This window comes from Alosa alosa, chromosome 13, assembly GCF_017589495.1.
Source record: "Alosa alosa isolate M-15738 ecotype Scorff River chromosome 13, AALO_Geno_1.1, whole genome shotgun sequence".
In the NCBI taxonomy this organism is placed as follows: domain Eukaryota; kingdom Metazoa; phylum Chordata; class Actinopteri; order Clupeiformes; family Clupeidae; genus Alosa; species Alosa alosa.
In genome coordinates, this window is record NC_063201.1 from 24,798,944 (window position 1) to 24,822,862 (window position 23,919).

Consider the following 23,919-nt stretch of genomic DNA (forward strand, 5'->3'; position numbering starts at 1 on the left):
GACACAACAATGCAGTCTTATTTGTTGTAACATACAGTATTTATGTATGATATGGTATGGAGACGACTTGAAACACACACACACACACACACACACACACACACACACACACACACACACACACACACACACACACACACACACACACACACACACTTGGGTTTAGCAGAGATGATTTGTGTATGGATATCCAGGGCAGCCAAAGCCATAAACTCCTGAGGACGTAAGCGGTCTAATATGGGGAGATGGGCGTTTCTGCTTTCTGGACGTAAGCCTCCACCAATAGCCCTTCTGCTGTCTGCCCACAACACCAACCCCCAGACCCCATCAGAAAAGCAACACATGTAGGGCTGGGAAAAAAGGCTGTCAGCATGTCGGGATGCTTTTCCTATGCGGAGAGGAGATTAGAAAAGGGGGGTATTTACTGATGATAATGAAGGCTCTGTGCTTCAACATGTTTAATAGAGGATGTGGTATTCTCTGGTGCTCTCGTCTGCTCTGCTAAGCCTCGACTGTGGGTTTGGCGAATGAGGGCTGGGCTAGTGACGAGCTGCTCACAGCAAACAGACGGAAACAGAGACCCTCTTGCAAGAAAACAAGGACAGATCAGTTTCAAACGTTGTTGTGGTCTTTGTTGTAACTTGTGGTCTTTGATCACAGCAAGGGAGGACATTTAGTGAAAGTGTAAATAAAAACGTTTTATTTTATAAATGTTTTATAAAAGTGTTGGCTCGGTTGTAGGTGTGTTGATGTTGAGATGACACAAGGGAAAAACCTCAATTTCCCAGAATGAGTAGAGCCACGTTTCAGACACTTAAGGGCAACTGAAACACCAACAGCACAAAAACAGGATGCCTGTGGTTCAAATACCATTTGCATACTGTGTGGTCTACATCCCCTTAGTGATTACTTAAAATTACATGCAATTAGGTCAACATTATGTTTGATAAACACAAATATGTTTTAAAGTCAATGAAAGCTGATGCCAGAGGACAAAGCCGCACCTCAACGGATCTCTAGGTGCATATTTGACAATGTGCCCCTGGATCGGCTTTGTTTACTCATAAAAGCCATGGACGCCATAGATCGAGTTGCGGCTTGTTCCTGGAGGTTGCTTTTGTGTGTGCCTTCTGCACTCAATGCCAACTGTGGCCTTCAAGAACGCGTCGCTCAGGGGGAAACACAGAAGGTGGGAGCACGGGTCACTGCACAATACGGCTCTCACAGCCCGAGAAGCAGGCCGAGCGAGCGCTACAGTGTGTCAGCGCTGTGTCCAGAGACATGAACCGTTGGTGGCGTTGTTCAGCCCGGCATATGAGGCCACCGTGGAATTCAGAAGTGCATTATGGGCAGATTTACCGCGGAATTCAGAAGTGCATTATGGGCAGATTTGTGGATTGATAATTGGAATAGTTGCCTCACACCACCCCACTACCCACAAAAATATTTAAACAATGAATGCGAGTGTTGTTTCTTTCTGATCTCAAATGTATCCCTTTACACGCCCCTGAAGACAGAAACACACTCCTGACATGATCATGACCGATCCATTTTTCTTGCCTCCCTCCCCTTGCCCCCATCAAGCCAATTCTGAAATGACCAGAAAAAAAAAAACATTCACCCACCCCCACCCATCCATCCATTTGAAACTCTTCTTCTAACCCTCCTTGGCCATTGCGGGTGTGTAGCCATCCACGAGCCTGCTCCCTGAGAGGCTGATCCCCATGTTGCTCTCTGTCCCTCTGTCTCTCTCCACGGGGCCCGGGGCCTCCATGCGCTGCCTCAGTCGCCAGTCCACCATTAGCATATGTATGGGCCGCGCTACAGGCTACTCAGCACTATCGCACAATGGGCAGCAGGAGAGAGCCAGGTGGTGAGGCTGCGAGCTGCACATGTCCCCACCTCACCCAACCCCCAAACACACACACACACAGCCCAGAGTATGTACAGAGCATGGCACATAACGCACACAAACGCACACACACACACACGACACACGGCCCAGAGTATGGCACGTACAGATACAGAGTACAGAGCATGGCACGTAATGCACACACACATGCGCGCACACACACACACACACACACACACACACACACACACACAAAGCTACACACAGAATGAGGAAGAGTACACAAATACACATAAATACACTAGACAATCATCAGAAGTAGCGTACACACACACGCACACACACAGAGAAGACCGGACAGATGTAAACCACTGCACCTCCAGGGAGACGAGAGAGAGAGAGAGGATTTTACACACCTTCAGTCTCTCTCACTCTTCTCCTGTACACCTTCAGCTTCTCCTATTGCTTTACTGCTGTTGGCGATATTTTTTTACCGTTGCGTTACCGTTATAGCTGTTTTTCTCAGTGTGAACGGCCCTTGTTTCTGGTCTCATATTCTCACTGTTCTTAGTCTTGTTTCTGGTCTCATATTCTCACTGTTCTTAGTTTTGTTTCTGGTCTCATATTCTCACTGTTCTTAGTCTTGTTTCTCGTCTCATATTCTCACTGTTCTTAGTCGTTCTCTCTGTCTTTTTCCCAGTCTTTCCACTTATGAAGACGGGTTGTTCTCACAGACATGTTCTGGGTTGTAATCTATAAAGAAAACAAAAACTGGATCACCGTGCTAAACAACAGCTCAATGTATACCGGTATCTGAGAAAGAGGGCAACACAATTCAGCTTATACATAATATAAATGGGAGAGGGAAACCCAAGGTATTTGGTTTAAGAGCAGCATCCTCGGCCCTCAGAAACACAAACCACTCCACGCTGCGGATTAATCAGCAGAGAGAATGGGCCCGATCTCAGTTTATGTCATTCAGTTGTAAAACTGCCGACCCAGGACTGCGTCCTTTTCTTGAACCCTCTTTACAACCAGCCCATTCATCTGAAAAGCTTTTTCTAAGCAAACACGCACAGACTACATGGAGGCACATTTCCTCAGCGGCTCAGCTTGGTGTGGGAACAACTCTCGTGCACAGCCACAGTGATCTGGAACACCCAAAAAAGAATGGGAATGATAAACACTTCCCTCTTTATTGAGTTTTGGTGGTGTGTTTCCTTCTGTGCAACAATTGATAGACTTCCTCATGCTCATTGCACACACACAGCTTCATATAGCAACTAACCAGCACTGTGGACATGAGGGTCATTCCGTGTTAAAGGAGAATTCCGGTGTGATGTTGACCTAAAGTGTGTTGAAACATGATACCCAGTGTGAACGTATGTCTCATAGCCCATCTCGGCTTGTCCCCTGCACTCCAAAATCTGGCGCTAGTTAGCCAATGCTACGAACAGCTTTTTCAATGGTGGTGCTTCGGCATCGGGCTAGCCATGCAAATAAATCACTGTTTTACACCATTTACGAGGCTCAATGTATCTCCACACTTCATTGGTAGACTTCCGAGGGCCCTGACATTTAAAACCAGACATTGAGAACTTTGAAAAAGCACTGGTAGTTTACTTACAAGACAATTTATGCAGACAGTATCTTCACAAAGTTTAACGTTTGCAGCCATCTTGAATTTAGTCACGATAAGTCGAGCGACGAGTAAGAATGAACAGGTATGATAAGGGATCAGATTCCAAAAATAATTCTGTGGAACTGGAATCCATGCATTTCCACAGAATTATTTTTGGAAATAATGACTAATTCGTGACTAAATTCAAGATGGCTGCAAACGCTAAACTTTGTGAAGATACTGTCTGCATAAATCGTCTTGTAAGTAAAGTACCAGTGCTTTTTCAAAGTTCTCAATGTCTCGTTTTAAATGTCAGGGCCGAGATGGGCTATGACACACCTTCATTCCCAGCTGAATTCAGCCCTGGCCTTGAGGCGAACGTCCCCTCACCTGTGTGGCTTTGTCCGTGGTCCAGGACGGGTCTGGGGTGTGCTGGTCCCGCGGCCACTGACCCGTGAGGTACGGCCCGGCGACGGTGACTGTGTCCAGGGAGGACGTGCGGCGGATGGCAGCAGACCCACGGGTAGGCTGCTGCGTGGACTTTTCTGCTGTGGGGAGATTTCAAATGCATTCACTGTTAGATCTCACGGTTCCACTTGTGTAAGGAGTTACATCTGTGTGCTGTATGAGAATGTGTGTGTGTGTGTGTGCACGTGCGTGTGTATGGGCACGTGTGTGTGATGTAGCATATGAATTTCCTATTCATAAAGTACATAATCTATGTTTAAATCTCTATATAAAACGACAGCACTGTAGTCGTGCCAATGTTTATGGGAGCAAAGGTCAACCCAGCCCCAGATAAATGCTTCTGTCTTTGAGTGATGTTAATGAAACAGGAAGCATCACCAGGGCAACAATCGGGGAGAGAGAGAGAGAGAGAGAGAGAGAGAGAGAGAGAGAGAGAGAGAGAGAGAGAGAGAGAGAGGATGGAGGAGGACAGAAGGGTAGAGCAGAGGAGAGATAACATCAGTCAAACATGGAGAACACCCTTTCTAAACAGTCTCTGTGGTGTTTACTAGTGGATCCCTGGCTCCAGTGACTGCAGAAGATGATTGGTTTGCCTGACTCCCCCAGTAGTGACCCGTGGGTGTGATGTTTAATATGGCTGCATCACATGCCAGCACTTAGACATGCATTTGTCCATCTAAGAAACAACACTCTCATGGACAAAGCCCTCTAACGCAAGCACGCAAGGCCATGTATAATGGTAGCCTTTATTTAGTTTTTTTCTCGTATGTGTGTGTGTGTGTGTGTGTGTGTGAGTGAATGTGTCTAGGAGTGCCTGTTTTATATATTATATATTTACAAATCTATTTTCATGTCACACTAAATCTTCACACTTACAGTGCATTTATACACTTGTGATGCAACCGTAGCCACATTTGCAGTTGAAATCTTGAGATCTAGAGAATTTCCCAGCCTTTTTTTATGACAAGAAGGTAATCATGTTTCCATCGATGACTGAATGTGACTCCTGCCCTCACACGCTAATCAAATGTGTACCTGCCTATGCTAAAAGAAAATATGATGTGCTCTGTAAGCGATTATGATGCCAATGACTTTTGTATCGGAATACACAACACTAAAGTTGCCCTTGTATGATTGAGGGATTTTGAATAAAATACTATCAGGAAATACAGAGTATGTCAGACAGTATGCGCGTTAGTATGTGACAGTAACAATTTATGTGGGTTGTGACAGTGGAAGGGGAGGGTAGGAACTGTTGTGCATAGAGTGCTAAAGCAATGCTCGAGATGTGAGGAAACAAAGCATAATGAAACTGCCCTGTTAACACATAATGTCAACACACCACACGCACACATCGACCTCCAGGCCAACACAGTCACATACATTCACACAACCACAAAGAGCAGTACACACTCACAGGACCACAAAGTTGCAGCAGAGCAAGCAAGTGCTGAATACTGCAGAATCGTCCGACACTGAAAAACACATAGTCCAAACCACAAGTTTAAAGCCGTGGGAAATGTGTATTGTTACATTAGTGCAGTAGCTTGCTAAGGCATGGGGAGGGAGACGACCAACGATTAAAGTTATGGATGAAAACATACATATGTATAAAACACACACACACAAAGATAGAGATAGACAGACATACGCACACATGAACATGCGCTCACACACACACACACACACACACACACACACACACACACACACGAGAGTGCCTGTACTGTATACAGATGCCTTTGAATGAGCCCTTCTTAAAGGCAGCATTCACTTGCAGATTGCCATGCAGGCAGCTGCAGAGAGGCCTTTTGTGGGGAGCCGGACTGTTTCAAATGCAAATACACACCAGTAGCAGCATCTGACGTTCAGCTGTGCATGTCTGTGTATGTGTGTGTGTGTGTGTGTATGTGTGTGTGCAAGACCGGGAGGCAGGAAGATGGAGGCCAGACATCCGGCAGGTGAGGGGAGATTACCATCACATAAGGGTTCCACGCAAGAGCAATGGCTGGCCTGTGATAATAGCCTTTGGTCTCTCAAAAATCCATCTTCGCACAAATAGAATAGCTGTGTGTGTGTGTGTGTGTGTGTGTGGAGGTGGCTGTGCACAAGAGACAGCAGCTTGATTTCAGTGAGAACATTTGCCTAAACTGCCTGCAGTTCCATTTAACAGCTGGATTATATTGGCAATGTTTTTTTTTATGATGACTGGAACATGATAAAGTGATGACTGATGACAGATCAGACTGACATGGTGGAAAGAGTTATTCATAGGCATTGGACTGAACAAATAGACAAGATGGGACAGGATCACTGTTGATGACAAGAGAAACACAAGCACAAGCACAAGCACAAGCACACACACACACACACACACACACACACACACACACACACACAGCTGTGAAAAAACTAGTTCTCCCAACTGTTGCTCAAAAGTTGTATGACTCCAGAAAGACACATGCCCTAGTACTTTTCTAAATAATAATAATTAAAACAAATAAGAGCCAATCTCACACTCTAAAGTCAATCCAAAGTCTGTCTCATATGCATAATCAACATGCATTTAACATCTGGCAGAGAGTTCCTAGCAAACTAACCTCCACTTACTCTGACTGTAGCCCTGAACTCCAACCTGCAAGGTCTCTAATAGAGAAGAAATTTGATCTTTATTGATATATGATACAATGCCATAATGTAGTGCTACAACAATGTCAAGTATATGTATATTTACAATGGTGCTTACATAGTGCACATATTTGTATTAGAAGCAGACCACTAAATCTTTCACACAGGCCTAGTGGAAAAGCTATTGTGGATTACTGGCATATTTATAGCTGTATGTGGCTAGAATGAAAAAGTCCTTAGCACAGATAGGTACTGAGAGAGCCGTAGTTCACCGGAGCAGCACAGATGTTAAATCCTTAGATTTTTATTTATTAAGGTGCCCACATAGCAGGAACTAACGATTTGACGTGCACCTTCGTCAGTCATAGTCCCTTGCATGTTGGTCCCTTGCATGCCTAAATAAATACAAATTTGTGGAAAAGAAGTGGGGAAAATGTAAAAAAAATCTAGTTAGTTTTCGCTAAACTTTAAAACAACAGAAATGTTCCATCTGGATCTTTAATAGTGTGAGGCTCCCTATCCTGGTTAGAATGCCAAGCTAGTTCCTGGTGTGCATCTAGTGAGCTAAATGGCACAGTACAAAATGGGTAATCATGCGCATAATGTGACAATTATGATTTCATAAGCATTTAAACAGCAATAAGTAGCAGTGATGTGTGTTTTGGAACAGTTATGGAATGGTGTGTAGCCTACCCTAAGGAAGTAGGTTTCCAGGTTTAGACTCTGCTTCACTATGCACAAATGCCCCACTAGTAGATATTTCACACGATAACAAAAACAAATATGACAGATAGCAACCTCTTTATCTCTTTGAGAGTTAAAGGCTCTTGAGTGATCATAAACACTCTTAAGTTTGTTTTGCTTAACCAAGAAAAACTCTCAGGAAAGCTCTCATGAGAGTGATGCTAGTTTCATGGTCATGGCTTCTGGGTTACCCCAAGGGCCAGACCATAGAAATTGACCCTGGTCATCATTTTGAGAGCGGTAAGGATGGATTCCATTATGGCTCACTGATGTTCAAGAGTACCTTTGACTGGACGGTGCATGTCCATGTAGCCTAACCCACCCCCAAGGAAGCCCAAGACAATATAGAGTAATTACTTTGACGGACAGAAAAAATACTGTCACACATCTGATTGTGGAGCCTATATATATATATATATATATATATATATATATATATAGATAGATAGATAGATAATATAGATAGATAGATAGATAGATAGATACTTTATTGATCCCCAAGGGGAAATTAGGGGCCATACAAGTGCTATGATGACATATTTCACATTTCACTGGTCATCTCCATGGAATGAATCATGTGCTAGAACAGTACACCAAGCAAATCACTATTCTTACCTACAATGGAGAACGTTTTACTTGATACAATGTATCAATGCGTTGGTGTGTTTACATGAACAGGGGGGTATTCCAAGTACGTTAGTGACAAACCTGGGTAAGTTAACTCAGAGTAAGTGTAAACCTCCTACAACAAAAGCCATAATGGTTCTGTTTTGTTAGGAGAATGAAGCCATAAAGTTCTTCTAGTAGGTTAACCACACTCTGAGTTAACTAACCCAGGTTTGTCACGTACTTGGAATACCCCCCAGAAATGTTGCACATGACAACTGGTATCACAACATTGTTGTTTAATGCGTAAACACACTCCAGGTAAAGAAACTACAAGATTGATCTGATAAATGTCTATTAATTATAGTAGGCCTAGGCCTAAGTTAGCGCAAGAGTAGCTTAGAAAGACTAATATAAAATTACAAAAAGCTAAAGCTTCTGACAAACATGAAAACCTCAATAATAGGCTTGGCCTGAATAAAAACTCTCCAGTTACCTCTGTGCGTTGAGTTTAAAGATCTTTCAGGTGAGCTCCTACTTTCAGGGGAGAGTCTTTGCATCCCAGGCAACCTCTGGTCCACCGTGCCGTTGTTTCCTCCGTGACTTGAAGGCAGCTGTAACTGGCATGGTGGGCTCGAGCTGAGGCACAGTGCTGGCCCGACGTTGCTCCCGGCGCAGACAGAGGAAGACCGCGGTGGACTTTGCTGACCACCGCGCAAAAGCTGATAGGGAACGATGGCACGAATGGGTTGGAGCCTGCTGCTATTGTTGGATAAACCAGGGGACCCAGCGCTCCCAAGCCTTAGTCTTTGTTGTTGAAAGTGACAGCTTGTATCCGATGCCGCTGACATAACTGTGTATCTGTAACAGCTTTTCTCGTGAGTATTACAGTGTAACCCGTGAGAAACTACCGTTAATGGTTAACTGCCTGTGTCCTTTCATTTTTGTTACGCAGCTAGTTTCAAAATACGTAGCCTACAAGTAACTGCAGAACTCAAACTAACAATAGATAATAACCACTGGATCTGTTTCTTATATGTTCTATGAGTGTAATCTCTACCCTAAAGTCATAAATTAGAAAACAAGTTTTCCTCAGAGAGTAGACTATTCCTACCTCACTACAGATGACAGATGGTATCTTACAACTGTAGCTGGTTAATACACATGGGCGGGTTGCAGCTGACTTTTAAACTTGAGCGTGATTGGCAAGTGTAATTCTACAGTGTAACTTTTTATTGGCTTGCGTGAATGTCATTACCATGCGCTCCACCAGTAACAATGTTCATTTCTCACGTAGGTTTGGTTTACATTTGACTTAAAACTCTATTGGTTGGTATGGCAAGAGTGACGTTTAAACATCAAATCAAATTGGTGGTGGGATAGGAAATGAGTGCCTCTCAAGTGAACATTAGTAAGACAATGTGTTCAATATGGTTTTGTCATTGTAAGGATACCAGCAGCAATACAATTAAACATTATTGGGTATATCAGTCACATATGTCAAAGGAACAAAACCTGATACTGTATTCTGAGGCTATTGGTTAAGTAGGTTTATAAGTCTTTGTTAAGCAGACTTTAATATGTTATATGTTATAATAGTGTGGCAGATTCTGTGTACTAGTTACAGTACAAAATGTCATCTTCAATCTGATTTTTTCATATAACCTGAAACATTGCAAAGGCTTTCAATGGACCCGTGTGATTATCACAATACACTTGTACCTTACAAAGGAGTCATTTAAAAGAGATACCCCAAGTGGCATACAGTGGCACCTTGTCCTGCCACTCCATGACTAAGTGATTAGAGTAGCCCAGGCCTGGCCTCTCACTCACAATGCCTCTCTGAGTCTGGGCAGGCTGGGGTAGATAAAGGAAGGTGGGGTGCAAGGAGAGGCCCAAGAATCAAGAAAGAAGAACAGCCGCACAACGCCATGCATATTCCATAGTGCCACTGAGGAGAGCGAACGAGCCCCCCCAGGGCCCAAAGCGTGGTATGCATATGCAGAATCAGCGCTTGAATTGGACCGGAGCGCGAAACAGAGAGGCCTGTATATGCCCCCCCTACCCCCTCGCTCGTCAATAGGGTTCCGGCAGCTGAAATTCTTTCCCCTGGCGAGAACAATCTGGAGGGCCTGCCTCGAGTGGCGAGCAGCTGCCTCTTTCACATTCTTTCAGGGCCTCTGGCCAGAACTGGATGAAGCTCTCAGACACGTATCAGTTTTTTAATCCATTATAGGACATAATACTTATCTCTCTCTCTCACACACACACACATATATATAAATGAAAACACTGTGCCAAGAAAAAATGAACTGTTAGCTGAAATTGTGTTTATTTTACATGTAGAGACCTTGAACTTCCTTCTGGCATGATGGTGCATTTGTCTTACTGTTTAAACCTTTGTTTTAGTTAAGATGTCACAACCATTCATTTGTGTTTGTGACAGTGAAATAGTCATCCTTCAGAATATTTATTGAAAAGGACTTTTCACCTTTCATTCATTGTCTTGCACTTAATCTACATAAAGATCTGTAACCTCCATTGTTTTGTGGCATTTCCAGTGGCAGGTGCAAACAGAAATCACATACATGAGGTTGTGATGAACACCCCCCCCCCTAGTGCTTCACAATGGAACTGCACCAAAAAAGAGTGCATCCAAAATATCTTATTTTGTTGATGCAAAATGCTGGTGTATGTGTTTTGATACAGTGGATATTGCACCGAAACGAATAAATATATCAAAACATGCCACAGTGGGAAGAGGTAGAGCTTGCCTGATTGTTTCAATGTCAACTGGAAAAATGTGCTACATTCTCTAATGAACCTTCAGCACTCACAGAGCCCTCTTCAGCAGTCTAAAGTATGCTAAAACAACCCCTCAGTTTTCAGCAAAACTAAAACGGACTTGTCTTGCTGAATACTTTACACATTCTGTCTACCAGCACCCTACACAGTGTCAAGCAAACATTCTCAAAACTTCACAAACAAGCATGTAAGACGAAACACTAAAAGCACTAAGTCACAGGCAACTGTAAAACTCACAAACCAAGGCAGAAACTCAAGATTTTATTAGTCTGCTGTGTATGCAACTACCTACCACCTCATTGCAGGCTTAAAAGTGCTTTTTGTTGCTTCTGTTGCAGTCACAGACAGTAAGTCCATGTTCCATCTGAGTGAGTGTGTGTGTGTGTGTACTCGAACAGCACAGCGTCTAAGAGCTATCCGAAGGCACGAGGTTCCCTGTAGTGTCCAGCTGCATGCATTTGCAGGTGCATGCCGAGACTGGGCATTCACTGTGGTCTCTGCAGAGGAATGGGAGGGAGAGACAGAATGATGACAGATTATACTGGGCTCATCTAGAGGAGCCAACGCTACAATGCAAATGCAGCATCTATCTATCTATACATACATACATACAGTACAGGCCAAAAGTTTGGACACACCTTCTCATTCAATGCGTTCCTTTATGTACATGTGGAATTATGTACTTGAAACTGAAATAACTGAAAACGTCTTATATTCTAGTTTCTTCAAAGTTGCTATTTTTTTTTAAATTTAATACCATATTCAGCAAGCCATAACTTAACAAATATTCATCTGTGGGCCAAATAACTTTGCATTCATTCATAGTTTTGATGCCTTTAGTGAGAATCTACAATGTAAATAGTCATGAAAATAAAGAAAACACATTGAAATGAGAAGGTGTGTCCAAACTGTTGGCCTGTACTGTACAGTACATCCAGCTACTGTATACAGTATGATATGATATGAGCATTACTGAGCATTCAAGTTTACTCACCTGAACCAACTCAGCATGTGGCCTGCGTGGCCGCCATGGCGACAGTTATGGCACCATGTGAACCAGTTATTAAACTGGGCCAGCTTCTTATCCCTGGTGAGGTCCACCTTCTCATCCATCTTCCCAGAACCTTTCAAAGAGCATTACAAGCCCAAACCATATTTAGAAGCTGAAATACATACACATGCTTCAACAGCACATGAGGAGTGTACTCTGTACCTGACTACAGTGAATGTATTGAATGAGTGTTAAAGGACACTGATTTACCATTAGTACTACAGCACTACAGTACATGCTCTACGCATTACATATGCTAAACTAATGACTTTTGATTAATGCATAATAGCTTAGATATATACTGTAGATAAGGGATGTTAACAGTTGGCATTTACAGTTTAAGTTTACAACCACATTGAATTTACATCAGTCACAAATCATCATAAATCAATGCAAATGTATTGTGTGGCAAGTGGTTTAAAATATACACAGTAAACATTATTCTCTATATTTTATATAATATGAGTGTGTATAAATGTATAAATCAGAGCAAATCAAGGTCACATATACATCTGTGTTCCACTTTATCTGAGTACTGAGCATGTTAGTGTGTGTGTGTGTGTGTGTGTGTGTGTGTGTGTGTGTGTGTGTGTGTGTGTGTGTGTGTGTGCGCTGAGGCTATACCAGGGCAGCTGGACACAGGTGTGCCCATGTTCATGAGGCAGAGGGCACATCGGGGCAGGGGCTTGCGGCAGCCGGGGCAGCTGGTGACCTTGGACTTGGTGGGGGAGCCGCTGACGCCGTACTGGCTGAAGCCGCGGCCCTGGTGGGGCATGGCTGCGCAGCTGTACGAGATGGACTTCCCGCAGAAGTTACAGCTCACAAACACCTACGGTCAGAGATGGCCACATGGTCAGCATTAGGGTTGTCACTTTACACTCAAAAATCGATTGCACAATCGATTGGACCAACCAACACAAGTTTCGAAAACTAAAATAGGAAATCATTTTTAACCAAATATGTACACTATTAATTTTAAACGAATTAAACAAATAAAAAAGATAGATGTAACAAAACTCGCAAACAAGCAAGACCCAACATATTTACACCAATTAGTGATCTTGTTCTTGTTTATGACATAATTCAGCTAATTGCTACAGACGAGCCAATAAGACTGTGTGTAGTGAAAAATATAAATATAATGTAATAACACAAGCCAAATGACACCAAACTATTAAGACTGTTAAATGGTTAATAAGAAAATAATTCACAAATTCCATATCATATACTTGCAACATAGCCCCCATACAACATGTTATCTTACCAGAGCTATATCCATAACAGATGTTTAATCTAGGATAGGAGTAAAGGATCTACTGTCCTTGCTCTGTCTATGCTGAGAGTAACTGGTATGCTGAGAGAAAACACTCTTCAGCAAGAAGTAGAGAAAAGGGGAGAATGTTTGTTAGGATTAGGTGTGATCACTTGCCTGAGCAAGAGGCTTTGAGCTGGGATCCAGCTTGCTCCGGTGAATGTCAAACTCGGCCCTCTTATGCCAAAATCTCCAGGCGTCCAGAAGGTTCCGGTAGTTTTCGATCCAGCACTGGACCCGAGTGTCCTTCACCACATCACCTGGGGAACCCTGGATAGGGAGAATTGCACCAAGGGGTCATTTTGTGATTTAACACACTGCGAACACACTACACCCATTTTGTGATTTAACACTGCAAACACACTACACCCATTTTGTGATTTAACACACTACAATTTTGACTCCTCAGAGAAACACCTAGCAAGAAACCTTAGGCAAAAGAGAGAGATTTTCACAATTAAATAAGTTCTAGCAAATATATCAATAACGATAGAGCAATTTCATCAGGCAGTTATAACTAAAGAGGGACAGCAGTCCTACCATGAGCACACAGAAGCTGCAGGAGCTGCCCTACCATGAGCACGCAGAAGCTGCAGGAGCTGTCCTACCATGAGCACGCAGAAGCTGCAGGAGCTGCCCTACCATGAGCACGCAGAAGCTGCAGGAGCTGTCCTACCATGAGCACGCAGAAGCTGCAGGAGCTGCCCTACCATGAGCACGCAGAAGCTGGCCGTCTGCACGTCTCCAGTGCGGTCCACATAGCTCTCCATCAGGTCCACTCCATCTTTGGTCAGCCCCGTCAGCAGGATGCCCTCCAGGTTTCCCGCTTCCTTCATCTCATTGGTCAGCTTATCTATGTACCGTGGCAACTGACAGGATAGAGAACGACATTTGGAATATGGCACATCAGTTACTCCAACACATAACACACACGAGATGCAGGAGGAATCATACATCTCACATCAGTTACACATACACAACACACGAGATGCAGGAGGAATCATACATCTCACATCAGTTACTCCAACACACAACACACACGAGATGCAGGAGGAATCATACATCTCACATCAGTTACTCCAACACAGAACACACATGAGATGCAGGAGGAATCATACATCTCACATCAGTTACACATACAGTGCCTACAAAAAGTATTCACCCCCCCTTGGATATTTCCCCTTTTATTGCTTTAATAAATGGAATCTTTGTCAAATTAATTTGTCTTTTTTTGTTTACAATAATTTACAAATGAAAGCAAATGTCTACAAAGTAATGTTAATTGTGTACAGTACAGTAATATAAAGACACCTGCGTCTGGAAGGTCCAGTCACTGGTCAATCAGTATGCTTGGCCATAATTCCTCCATTAAGACAGAAGAACACTCCAAACAACTCAAAGAGTTGACAAGCATAAGTGAGAGGATGGATACAAAAAAATGTTCAAGTCACTGAACATCCCCTGGAGTGAAATCCATCATTAAGGAATGTATGGAATATGGCAAATGTGCAAATTTGCCTAGAACAGGCCGTCACCATAACATATGACAACTGAAGAAGTTTAAAGCTTCAGCAGCTGAGATGGGAGAAACTATGCATACAGCAACTGTTGCCCAAGTTCTTCACCAGTCAAAGCTCTATGGGTGAGTGGCAAAGCTCTTTTTAAATCTCGACTAAAGTTCGCTTAAAGACATGAGGGTGATTCCAAGGTTAAACGGAAGAAGGTTCGTTGGTCTGATGAGACCAAAATTAAGCTTTTTGGCCATCACCTGATCCCCTTCCAACCTGACAGAGCTTGAGCAGTTTTGCAAAGAAAAATGGAGTAAAATGGCAGCATCCAGATGTGCAAGCCTAATTGAGACCTATCCATGCAGACACAATGCTTTAATTGCGACCAGAAGTGCATCTACTCATTGCTGACTTAAAGGGGGTGTATTCGCTTATTTTGCATAATCTTTGTATTAATTATCATTACTTTGCAGAAATGTGCTTTCACTTTGACATTAAAGAGGGGATCAACATTCCATTTATAAAAGCAGCAAAATTGGAAATATCCAAGGGAGGGTGAATACTTTTTATAGGCACTGTATACAGTGGTTTGTCATGCAGTGCACTAGAGACATATTATTGGATTATTGATAATACTGTGAAAGAAGTGGTTATTTGTTAGTTACCTGAGAGTCATTGAGGAACATACAGGCAAAGGCCACTCTGTCTCTGACTGCAACGCTGCTCTCATACTGCAGAGGGAGTCAATGAGAACAAATGCATTAGACCTCTTATAGACCTTCACAGTCTCCATGGACCGGTCTCCTGTACATGATTTAACCCCTTGTCCTGGACTAAAAGACAACTTCAGTGGAGATTTCCATTAGTATTCTAGGACTAGGTTTAATCTACGCCCAGGAAACCGGCACTGTGTTTCAACACACATTGAGTCTCCACATACCAGTCCACCGTCATAGGCCCCTGGCTTGCTGGTCAGGAAGGCGAACACCACACACATTGAGTCTCCACATACCAGTACACAATCATAGCCCCCTGGCTTGCTGTGTGTTTTTACACACATTGAGTCTCCACATACCAGTACACCATCATAGGCCCCTGGCTCGCTGGTCAGGAAGGCGAACATCACACACAGGTAGGGCTTCTTGAGCTGTAGCCTCAGCGTGCTGCACATCTCCCTCCACAGAGATTTCTTCTCGTCCGTGTAGCCGGACAGGGCCATGGCCACCACATTCAAGTTCAGGTCCCCTAATCCAAACACACACAAACGCATTCAAGTTCAGGGGCCTGTACTACGAAGGGAGCTTAACCTACCCAGATGTAATCCAGGGTTACTTTGTTAAACCAGTGGTGTTAATCGGTACTACGACGCTGATTATGAAGTTGATTTGTTGAGCCGGGGTTAACCTAATTGGAGTTTGTCGCCGTTCACATAAAGGGCGGGTTGCAGCATAAGTCACCACTTTCAATGATGGCGCGATCACCTTATTTTACGGATGAGGAATGCACAATTATTATGACAAGTTATGAGGAATTAAAACCCACTCTACGACAAAAATCAAATACGTCGGCAGTGAACAAAGCAAGGCTGTTGGCAACGTATTGCAGATCGGGTAGCCTAAATGCCTAAAAGTAAAGTTTTATTCCCACATGTTCTTCAAATATGTGTTACGGAGGATTAGTAGCTTGTGGAATGTCTGAAATGAGTTGAAATAATTAAATAGCCTGTTTTGAGTTCATAGAAAGGCCTACAGATTCAGAAGTGGGCATATAGATTACAGTAATAAGGATAATTGAATGTTTAAGTAGCCCCCATTGACTGATTTAGTGTATGCCTAATCCTGTGAACATTTCAGATGCAACACCATTACCAAACGCACATGGCAGCAGGTGAAAATGAAACACAAAAACATTATTCAGAATAGTAGGTTTATATAGTTATAGCTTGCATTAATATTTCTTAATTATGAAAACATGTAGGCCTAGCTTATAGCCTTCACTTGGCCTGTTTTACAGCTAACAAGAAAAAGGTGTCTTTGAACACTACTGTAGGAGGAAAGGCACAAGAGTGTTTTACAGTAGCAGAGGAGTTGGCCATCGCAAATAATAGTGGAAGGCCGATTATGGAGGGGTTGAGGGAGGCATTGGTTGGATTCTGGTGCTGTGGAAATGTGTAGCCTTTATGTGCAGGGTACAGTAATATGACATTCAATTCAACAAGTTTGTTAAAATGGTGATTTTAATTTATTAGGCCTACTGTAGGCTATGTCCGATTTATTTTAGCCTATTATTGCTCAGATGTTCAGCATACTGTAGGCCTATGTCCGATTTATTTTCGGACATACAGTATTCTTGCTCAGATGTTCAGCATCACCGATGGAATACATGAATGTCCACGTACGGGCATTGCTATGAGACATCTTCCTAGATCATCTGACAAAGATAACGAAATCCCTCGGCTGACAATCTATATCTTCATAGAGAATATCGTCCGGGTAGGCTATATATATTTTCTGGCGGTCTCTAAAACCCCTCGCCCTGCGAAGAGAGTCCCTCACGATTTGAGCTCCAATGTCGTATGGATCATCATCCAGGTACATTGTTAGTGGAGGGGTAGTACTTATAAAGGGTGTGGTTAACGGAAACCTCGGGTTAACCAAGAACATAACCTGCTCGGAGCAGGTTTGAGATGCAGCGTAAATTGCCATGGCAGCATACCTCGGTTAAAACCTATCCACCTTTCGTAGTACGGGTTGATCGGGAAGTTACGCCACACGTGATCAAGTTACTCTCAAAGTTACCCAGATAAGCCAGTAACCCCGCTTCGTAGTACAGGCCCCTGGTCCCATAATCCAAACACACACAAACACATTCAAGTTCAGGTCCCCTAATCCAAACACACACAAACACATTCAAGTTCAGGTCCCCTAACCCAAACACACACAAACACATTCAAGTTCAGGTCCCCTAATCCAAACACACACAAACACATTCAAGTTCAGGTCCCCTAACCCAAACACGCACAAACACATGTGTTTTGTCTTCATACACACATTTCTTTTCATACTAAACATTATATTTGCCTGCAGTAAGTCATATGAATATTATGGGTGTGTCCAGAGAAGAACACTGTCTAACTTATTATGGGCCAGGTGTGAACTAACAGTTTAGTTTACACAAAGCATCTAATTGGTTTTGTGTCTGCTGCCTTGCTCGTGTTCATTAGAGCACACCGCTCAAATATTCAGTCCATAAACAGACATCAGTGTCCAGAAACCTACTAGGTGCAAAACAATGCCTTCATCCATCCATCTTTAGTTAGGATAAAGGAACATTAATAAAGGATAAAGGAACATTTATAAAGGATAAAGGAACATTTATAAAGTATAAGCAAACAACCTCTTAGGGGCGGAAGACACCGATCTATGATTCGTACTAATTGAATATACTTAAAAATCATAGACCCTGAACAGTTGAAATTAGACTTTCAGGAATGGAAAAAAGAGAAACTGTAACCTAATTGTGAACACAGGGAACATTTACTTCATCAGTTCAACCAGTGATAAGTCACTTTATGTCTGGCTCCATCCATACCTTTCTCAGAGGAGGCCCCTTTGTTGAGGATCTGGATGGCCCGACGGATGTCCAGGTTGAAGAGCGCCACGGCGGCGGCGCGCTCCCACTCCCCCTCCAGCTCCAGGGACTTGAGGAAGGGCTCCACGTCCACCTCAGGCCCGCGGCCGATCCAGCCACACAGCCGCAGCGCCAGGCTGCGCTCCTCGCTCTGGTAGCGTGCCACGTCAGTCTGCCGGTCAGAGCCCCGCCAGCAGCGCCGGTTTTCCGTAGTGCCTGGAGGAGGAAGAAGAAGAAGAAGAGCAGCATGCGCCACTATCAATGATGGCAAAACTGAACAACTATCAGGGTTCCCACACTTTCCTCGATGTCAAATTCAAGGACTTTCCAGGTCCTCGCCCTTCAAATGTAAGGACCCTCACACGGCCGAACAAGACACGAGACACGAACAAGGTGTCATTTATCAATGTGGCACTAATTCAGTTGGTGGTACAGTAGTTAGCTTTTGGTGATGTCCAAACAGATGATTCAGGACAAATTGGCAATCTTGCTTGTGCGTTACTTTATTAACGACTGATGACTGAAGGGGGGGGTTCAGAGGTTTTTCTCCCGAGAACATTTTGAAAATTGTAGCATATTGAATGCTGTTTTCATCATATTTAAGCACTTTCAATGACCTATATACATTTATGTCCATTTTCAAAAACTTTCCAGGGCCTTGAAATTATTTTTTCAAATTCACAAACTTTCAAATACCCATGGGAACCCTGCACTATGTACAAAGTCGTAAAATAACACATGAATTACAATGACAACAATCAGGTATTATGGTGAATAAGCTAGTTAATTCTATGTTCCAGTATGCATTTAAACAAGCCTCTGAACAATTTGGGGGTAGAGGGCCTCTTGTACAGTAGTTCTAGTAGTATTAGTTCAACGATTCAGATCATTTCAGATCTCAGCACTACGTTTGCCATATTTTCAATTTATTTCCTTGTGTGGAAACGTTCTAGGCAAACCATGCAAAGGTCAATCCAGGTAACTCACCTGAACTAGACTTGACGATGTTCTTGATGCCTGAATAAATCAGCGACTGCTTGGGCCCCTGCTGCTTTTGCTCCAAGTCTTCAGTGTATTGTTTCATAAGTAAACGTTACATAGGAAAATGGACATAGTGACACTCTGGAACAAAGTTATGTGCTTGTGTGTGTGGAGGACAACGGTGCAGGTTTAAGGTCACTAACGCTGGGCTAGTGCGGTAAAGGATATAATACAGTGTGTACCACAGGGACTTGAGCTGGGGGTCATCACCTCCAGCCAGCAGGTGGTTCCTCCACACCTGCACGGTGTCGTGGCCGTAGCCGTTCTGTGCCCGCTGCCTCATCTTGGTGGCGATGTCTCGGTCCTTCTCCGCCGCGCCCTCGCCCTCAGCGCACTCGTACAGGTGGCGGCCGCACGCCCACATCAGGGAGGTGGTGGAGCCCCACGCCAGTGAGATGCGCTCGAAGACGGTGAAGTCGGTCATGGCGCGGTTGGGCGACACCACCACCATGCGGTTCTGGGCCGACGGGTGCCAGGCGAAGCTGCTGATGACGCTGTTGTCGCTGCACGGCTGCACGCTGCGCTCGATGATGGTGGGCTCCGTCTCGTCGCCGATGGGCGTGGGCGCGTGCTGCATGTCGTACAGCCGCACAACGTTGCTGTCGCGCGTCAGCGTGGCCAGCAGGCCCGTGCGGGTCGGGCACCACGCCACCTTGGTGAGCGGCTTGGGCTGCTCCGTGAGCGTCAGCACGGGCTTCTCGAACTTGCGCAGGTCCCAGATGGCCACCTGGCCCTCAAAGAAGGAGGCCACGCGCTCGTGGAAGTGCGGGTCCACCGTCACGCCCTGGATGGCCTTGGTGTTGACGAAGGTCTTTTGGCTGGTGTTGCGTAGGTCGAAGATGGCCAGGTTGCGGTGCATGCCGGCCAGCAGCAGCTTCTGGTCACGCGGGAGCCAGCACAGAGAGAGGCACGCATCATTCTGGCCCAGTTCATAAAGAGGCTTAGTCACCACCAAGCCCGAGTCGGTGTCTCCTGCTGACGAGAGACGGATCTTCTCCATGGGGACCGCAATGTCCGGCGCATACTTGCTGCTGATGTCCCAAATGAGGACAGAGAAGTCGGCACGATGTTTGTCCAGGCCAGCGGCCAGCCAGTTACTGTCCCAGGGGTTCCAGGCTAGTGTGTTGCACTGCCGCGCATGCTTGGGAACAAACTCCCTCCCCATCAGCTCCTTACACTTGGAGTTGGGGCTCTGGCCGAGGCTGGTCAGAACCACTCTCCCATTGGCTTGGCCCACGGCCAGAAGACACTCGGGTTCATGCTTGGGGTACCAGGCCACACATTTCATGTACGGGGTGTCCGAGTTGATGGCTAAGAGTGTCGCCGCTGTTTCCTGGGATAGCGGTAACGTTCCTGCCTTCGGCTCGGCACTCCCAATAGATCCGATGCGGTACAAACTGAGTTCAGAGTCACAGATCACATATCGATCCACGTGATGTGGTGACCATAGAATGTCTGGCTTGGAACCACTCATGGTTGCAGGTAAAGCGTCACCATCCAGTGGAGAAGCTCGTTAATACTGTGTGCAGGGATGGCAAGTCATAAGATACCATGTGATGAGAAACAATAATACTTTCAATTACAAAACTAAAGTCGATATTTGAAAGACAATCAAATTGCACATAACCGAAAACCAAGATAGTTCTACTTTGTTTACAGCAAGTCAATGTTACAGCCTTCAGTGTTTACACAACAAGTTAACGACACGGCGACTAATCTATGCGTTTGACAAAAGAAATGACAACATAACTGAACGGGCGGGACATAATCCATAACATTACAGTAGATAACAGATAACTGAAAATGGCATGTCCATGGTCTAAAAAACGAACGCTACCGGTTTAGCTCCTGACACTAACTGAGCTAACTTATGCTTCTTGAGAAACCAAGTGCTAAAGCGGTCGTTGTGGTGCAGTTTAGGAAAATGTTAGAAAAAAGAAGGTCAACTTAAAGCTGATGTCATGCAAAGGATTTGTTGAGGAAGCACGTGTTCCATAACACTACTGACATGCCAAATGATAGGTTAGAAAACAGTTTAAAACACAGCAAGCTAACTAACGTTAGCTAACTTAGCCGACGCTAACTTGCAACTTCTTCTAAGTTAATTTAAGCCAATTAACAATTTCTCAGATAATAGCATCCAAGTATTTGGGAACGTAAATGATAGCTACACTTACAATTCACCTGGTTCATGGCTGTTTCAAATCTGGTTTTAGCACAGGATGCAGTCCACTAAGTTGGAAAGTGATGCAGTGGAAGCGCCAACCTCGCCGCGTGAAAACAGCAACAATAAGGTTACACAGTTTTGCTGCCGGGTTGGATAAATGACCTTTGAATAGGCTATTTTAAAAAAATAAGTTCTACACTTTTAAAGAAACCCAAGACACCAACACCAAGATAGTCTCATTAGCGAAAATAAGTTGGAGTATTTATATCAGGCCACTAATATCACCCTAATAATAAAAATAATAGGCCTAATAATAATAATTAAAAATTATTTATATATATATATATATATAACAAGGGTTCTTACCGTGTTTCTTATGCCATAAGTTTGCTACTTGACTTTAGGCTACTTGAACCTGAGCTATTTCCCGTGTTAATAAATTTACTGATTTCAGGACAGCCAAGACACACACTTTTACACTTCCGCTAGCGCATTACATGCTATGGACATGGGCCTACAGTGTAGACCAAGATGATCCATTCTGTCAAATCTGATTGGTCGAGAGTTGTCAGCATTTCATTAATCACTGGATGTACATCACTGCGGAACGATGCATTAGCCTACCTATAAAAACTTTATTCCCTGACCGGGAATCGAACCCGGGCCGCGGCGGTGAGAGCGCCGAATCCTAACCACTAGACCACCAGGGACTATGCGAAAGGGCAAGACGTGTAACCTTTTATTCTATGTACCAGCATATCTGTAGATGACATCTACTGGCATTACGAGCCGTTCTACCCTCTAGTAGGGTAGGAAGGTGGGGTTCACCTGCACCCGAAAGGTATATTTTTTAACCTAGTTTTTTGTAATCCTTAAGGTGTCTAGAAAATGAATTATGATGTTCCCCACGCAAGTTATTGTCCCATATGTGTTTTTTTGTATCATCTTTTGTGTCCGTGCTTGATTTTCAGCTGTAAAAAATGAAAACTCTAAATCTACATAGAATCTGAACAATACATCTGTAGCAGAATGAAGTGGTGCAGTGCCCACTTTTCCTTCAAGCACAGGTGGCAGCATCGTGAGTGGCTCTCGGTAGCCAGATATGGGCCAATCAGATTCAGTACAACAGTGCCTCTATTTAAATTCAAGGACCCTCATTGTGTTATGCCAGACGTCAAAGGCCCGCCCCTTTTTACCGTCCTGACATTGCCATCGCCGCAGGTATGATCACGCTTCCTGTGCTATTTTACTGGTAAAGTCTTTTTATATTGTTACTCACACTTAGTGCTTTGTCGTAGAGTGTCCCCCTCCCTGTGCGGCATTGGCCTCCCGCTGGCTGGATGTGCGTCCAGTGCAGTCCCCGGGTATGTTATATCCATTTGTACGAAGTGAAGTACTCAAGTAGTTCCCGTTTTAAGTGAGTATTTTGTGTGTTCCAGGGATCACTATGTAGCAGGGGAGCGGCTGTCAATTGGCTACATTGATAAGAACTCTGCTGCTTTGCCTACGTAATTTTTAGCCAACGACTTCTTCATGTGCCCGTCTAATCAGCACCACTGGTCCCGCGGTTAACGTGGCCTGCAGCTAGCTTGTCGTAGCCTACGCTAGTGGGACTACGCATAGAGGCCTTGGACTAGAAAGCCACTGGAACTCATTCGGGTGCTATAGCGCTCGTTAGGAAGGAATGGGTGCTTGACGAACGGACCCCATTTTATTGATTGTTTTTCGCTGTTCTGCATTGCATCCTGTTATTGTCTGTGTTGTTTGTAGCCTACGTTTGTCTGTCTGTTTCTTTTGTTTCTTATACACTTGACTGGAGGCCGTTTCTCCTAGTGCTGTTGATCGTCAAAGTGTTGACCTTTTGTTTTGTGATTTGTCTTTCTGTTTGCACTAATCTTTGTTAATTTGTTTTGTCCTCACTAAGGGGAGACTGTGAAGCTGCGGATCCTTAGTGTGACTGTTTGTTTTATTGGTTGTTGTTTGATTTACTTTGTTACACTTTATGTGAGCTGTCTGTAATCCTTGTCCGTCCCCTCTGTTTAGGTGCTGAGAGCCGAAAGTGGGAGCAGTTCCTGGTGGTGATGGGTTCCCATCTTTGTGTGCTGTGACATTTGTCTCTCACTGAGTGCATCATTGCCGTGTGTGTGTGTGTGTGTGTGTGTGTGTGTGTGTGTGTGTGTGTGAGAGACCAAGCACGTGTGATTGGGTGCCTCCTTCGGATACTCATTATTATCCACTGCCCTCCCACCGGTAAGCCTCAGCCCTCTTCCTGTTTTATGTGTATGTGAATTTACAGTGTAAAAATAAATAATTGTTTTTATGGAACCATGTCTCTGTCAGTTCTACGAACCTGAGTGCCTTACTGGGTTAAGGATATTAATCTCTGAATTATATCTTTGGGTGAAAGTCCCATCGTGGCGTAGTCAGCTATTGTGTAAAATCTCTACCACTTGCCACACATCCTACAGACACAATCCACCCCAATT

At 44.1% G+C, this 23,919-nt stretch overlaps 2 protein-coding genes, 1 long non-coding RNA gene and 1 other non-coding gene across 9 annotated transcripts in view; 1 reads left to right on the plus strand and 3 right to left on the minus strand.

The window, feature by feature from the left end:
• The window catches only part of LOC125306154 (glucocorticoid-induced transcript 1 protein-like), a 21,472-nt gene extending 12,393 nt beyond the window's left edge, over positions 1 to 9,079 (minus strand). For all 5 annotated transcript variants that reach the window (XR_007195508.1, XR_007195506.1, XR_007195507.1 and 2 more), the window contains exons 1-2: positions 8,416 to 9,079; positions 3,864 to 4,021 (exon numbers count right to left, since the gene is read on the minus strand). Coding sequence is in view for 2 of the 5 variants with exons in the window: in XM_048261346.1 (XP_048117303.1) it covers positions 3,864 to 4,021; positions 8,416 to 8,770 (513 nt within the window). In the remaining 3 variants the exon portion in view is untranslated. The remainder of the gene's footprint in view (positions 1 to 3,863; positions 4,022 to 8,415) is intronic.
• Positions 9,080 to 10,227: 1,148 nt separating this feature from the next.
• mios (missing oocyte, meiosis regulator, homolog (Drosophila)) lies at positions 10,228 to 21,565 on the minus strand. Of its 2 annotated transcripts, none has more exons than XM_048261863.1 (11): positions 21,444 to 21,565; positions 19,435 to 20,785; positions 19,213 to 19,311; positions 18,187 to 18,441; positions 15,671 to 15,840; positions 15,261 to 15,326; positions 13,798 to 13,956; positions 13,205 to 13,357; positions 12,400 to 12,604; positions 11,719 to 11,848; positions 10,228 to 11,221 (listed from the first exon to the last, which is right to left on the minus strand). In XM_048261863.1, exons 2-11 carry the CDS (start codon positions 20,738 to 20,740, stop codon positions 11,131 to 11,133), a joined length of 2,634 nt encoding a protein of 877 aa, XP_048117820.1. In that variant the 5' UTR covers positions 20,741 to 20,785; positions 21,444 to 21,565; the 3' UTR covers positions 10,228 to 11,130. The 2 variants fall into 2 exon arrangements, with proteins under 2 accessions (XP_048117820.1, XP_048117821.1); XM_048261864.1 differs by having other exon boundaries at positions 21,451 to 21,560.
• A 506-nt stretch (positions 21,566 to 22,071) lies between these two features.
• trnae-cuc lies at positions 22,072 to 22,143 on the minus strand. Its single transcript has one exon. It is a non-coding gene; the product is annotated as a tRNA-Glu (tRNA).
• A 457-nt stretch (positions 22,144 to 22,600) lies between these two features.
• Positions 22,601 to 23,758, plus strand: LOC125306147. Its single transcript, XR_007195502.1, has 2 exons — positions 22,601 to 22,654; positions 22,732 to 23,758. It is a non-coding gene; the product is annotated as an uncharacterized LOC125306147 (long non-coding RNA).
• The last annotated feature ends 161 nt before the right edge of the window (positions 23,759 to 23,919 follow it).

What these genes read in the sequence shown, in the direction of transcription:
- mios (XM_048261863.1), bottom strand. Translation starts at nt 20,740, where the DNA reads ATGAGTGGTTCCAAGCCAGACATTCTATGGTCACCACATCACGTGGAT. An exon ending in CCTGTGGTACACACTGTATT is followed by an intron (nt 19,312 to 19,434) that starts ATATCCTTTACC and finishes TGTAACGTTTAC; the next exon opens with TTATGAAACAATACACTGAA. An exon ending in GGGCCTATGATGGTGTACTG is followed by an intron (nt 15,327 to 15,670) that starts GTATGTGGAGAC and finishes CTCCCTCTGCAG; the next exon opens with TATGAGAGCAGCGTTGCAGT.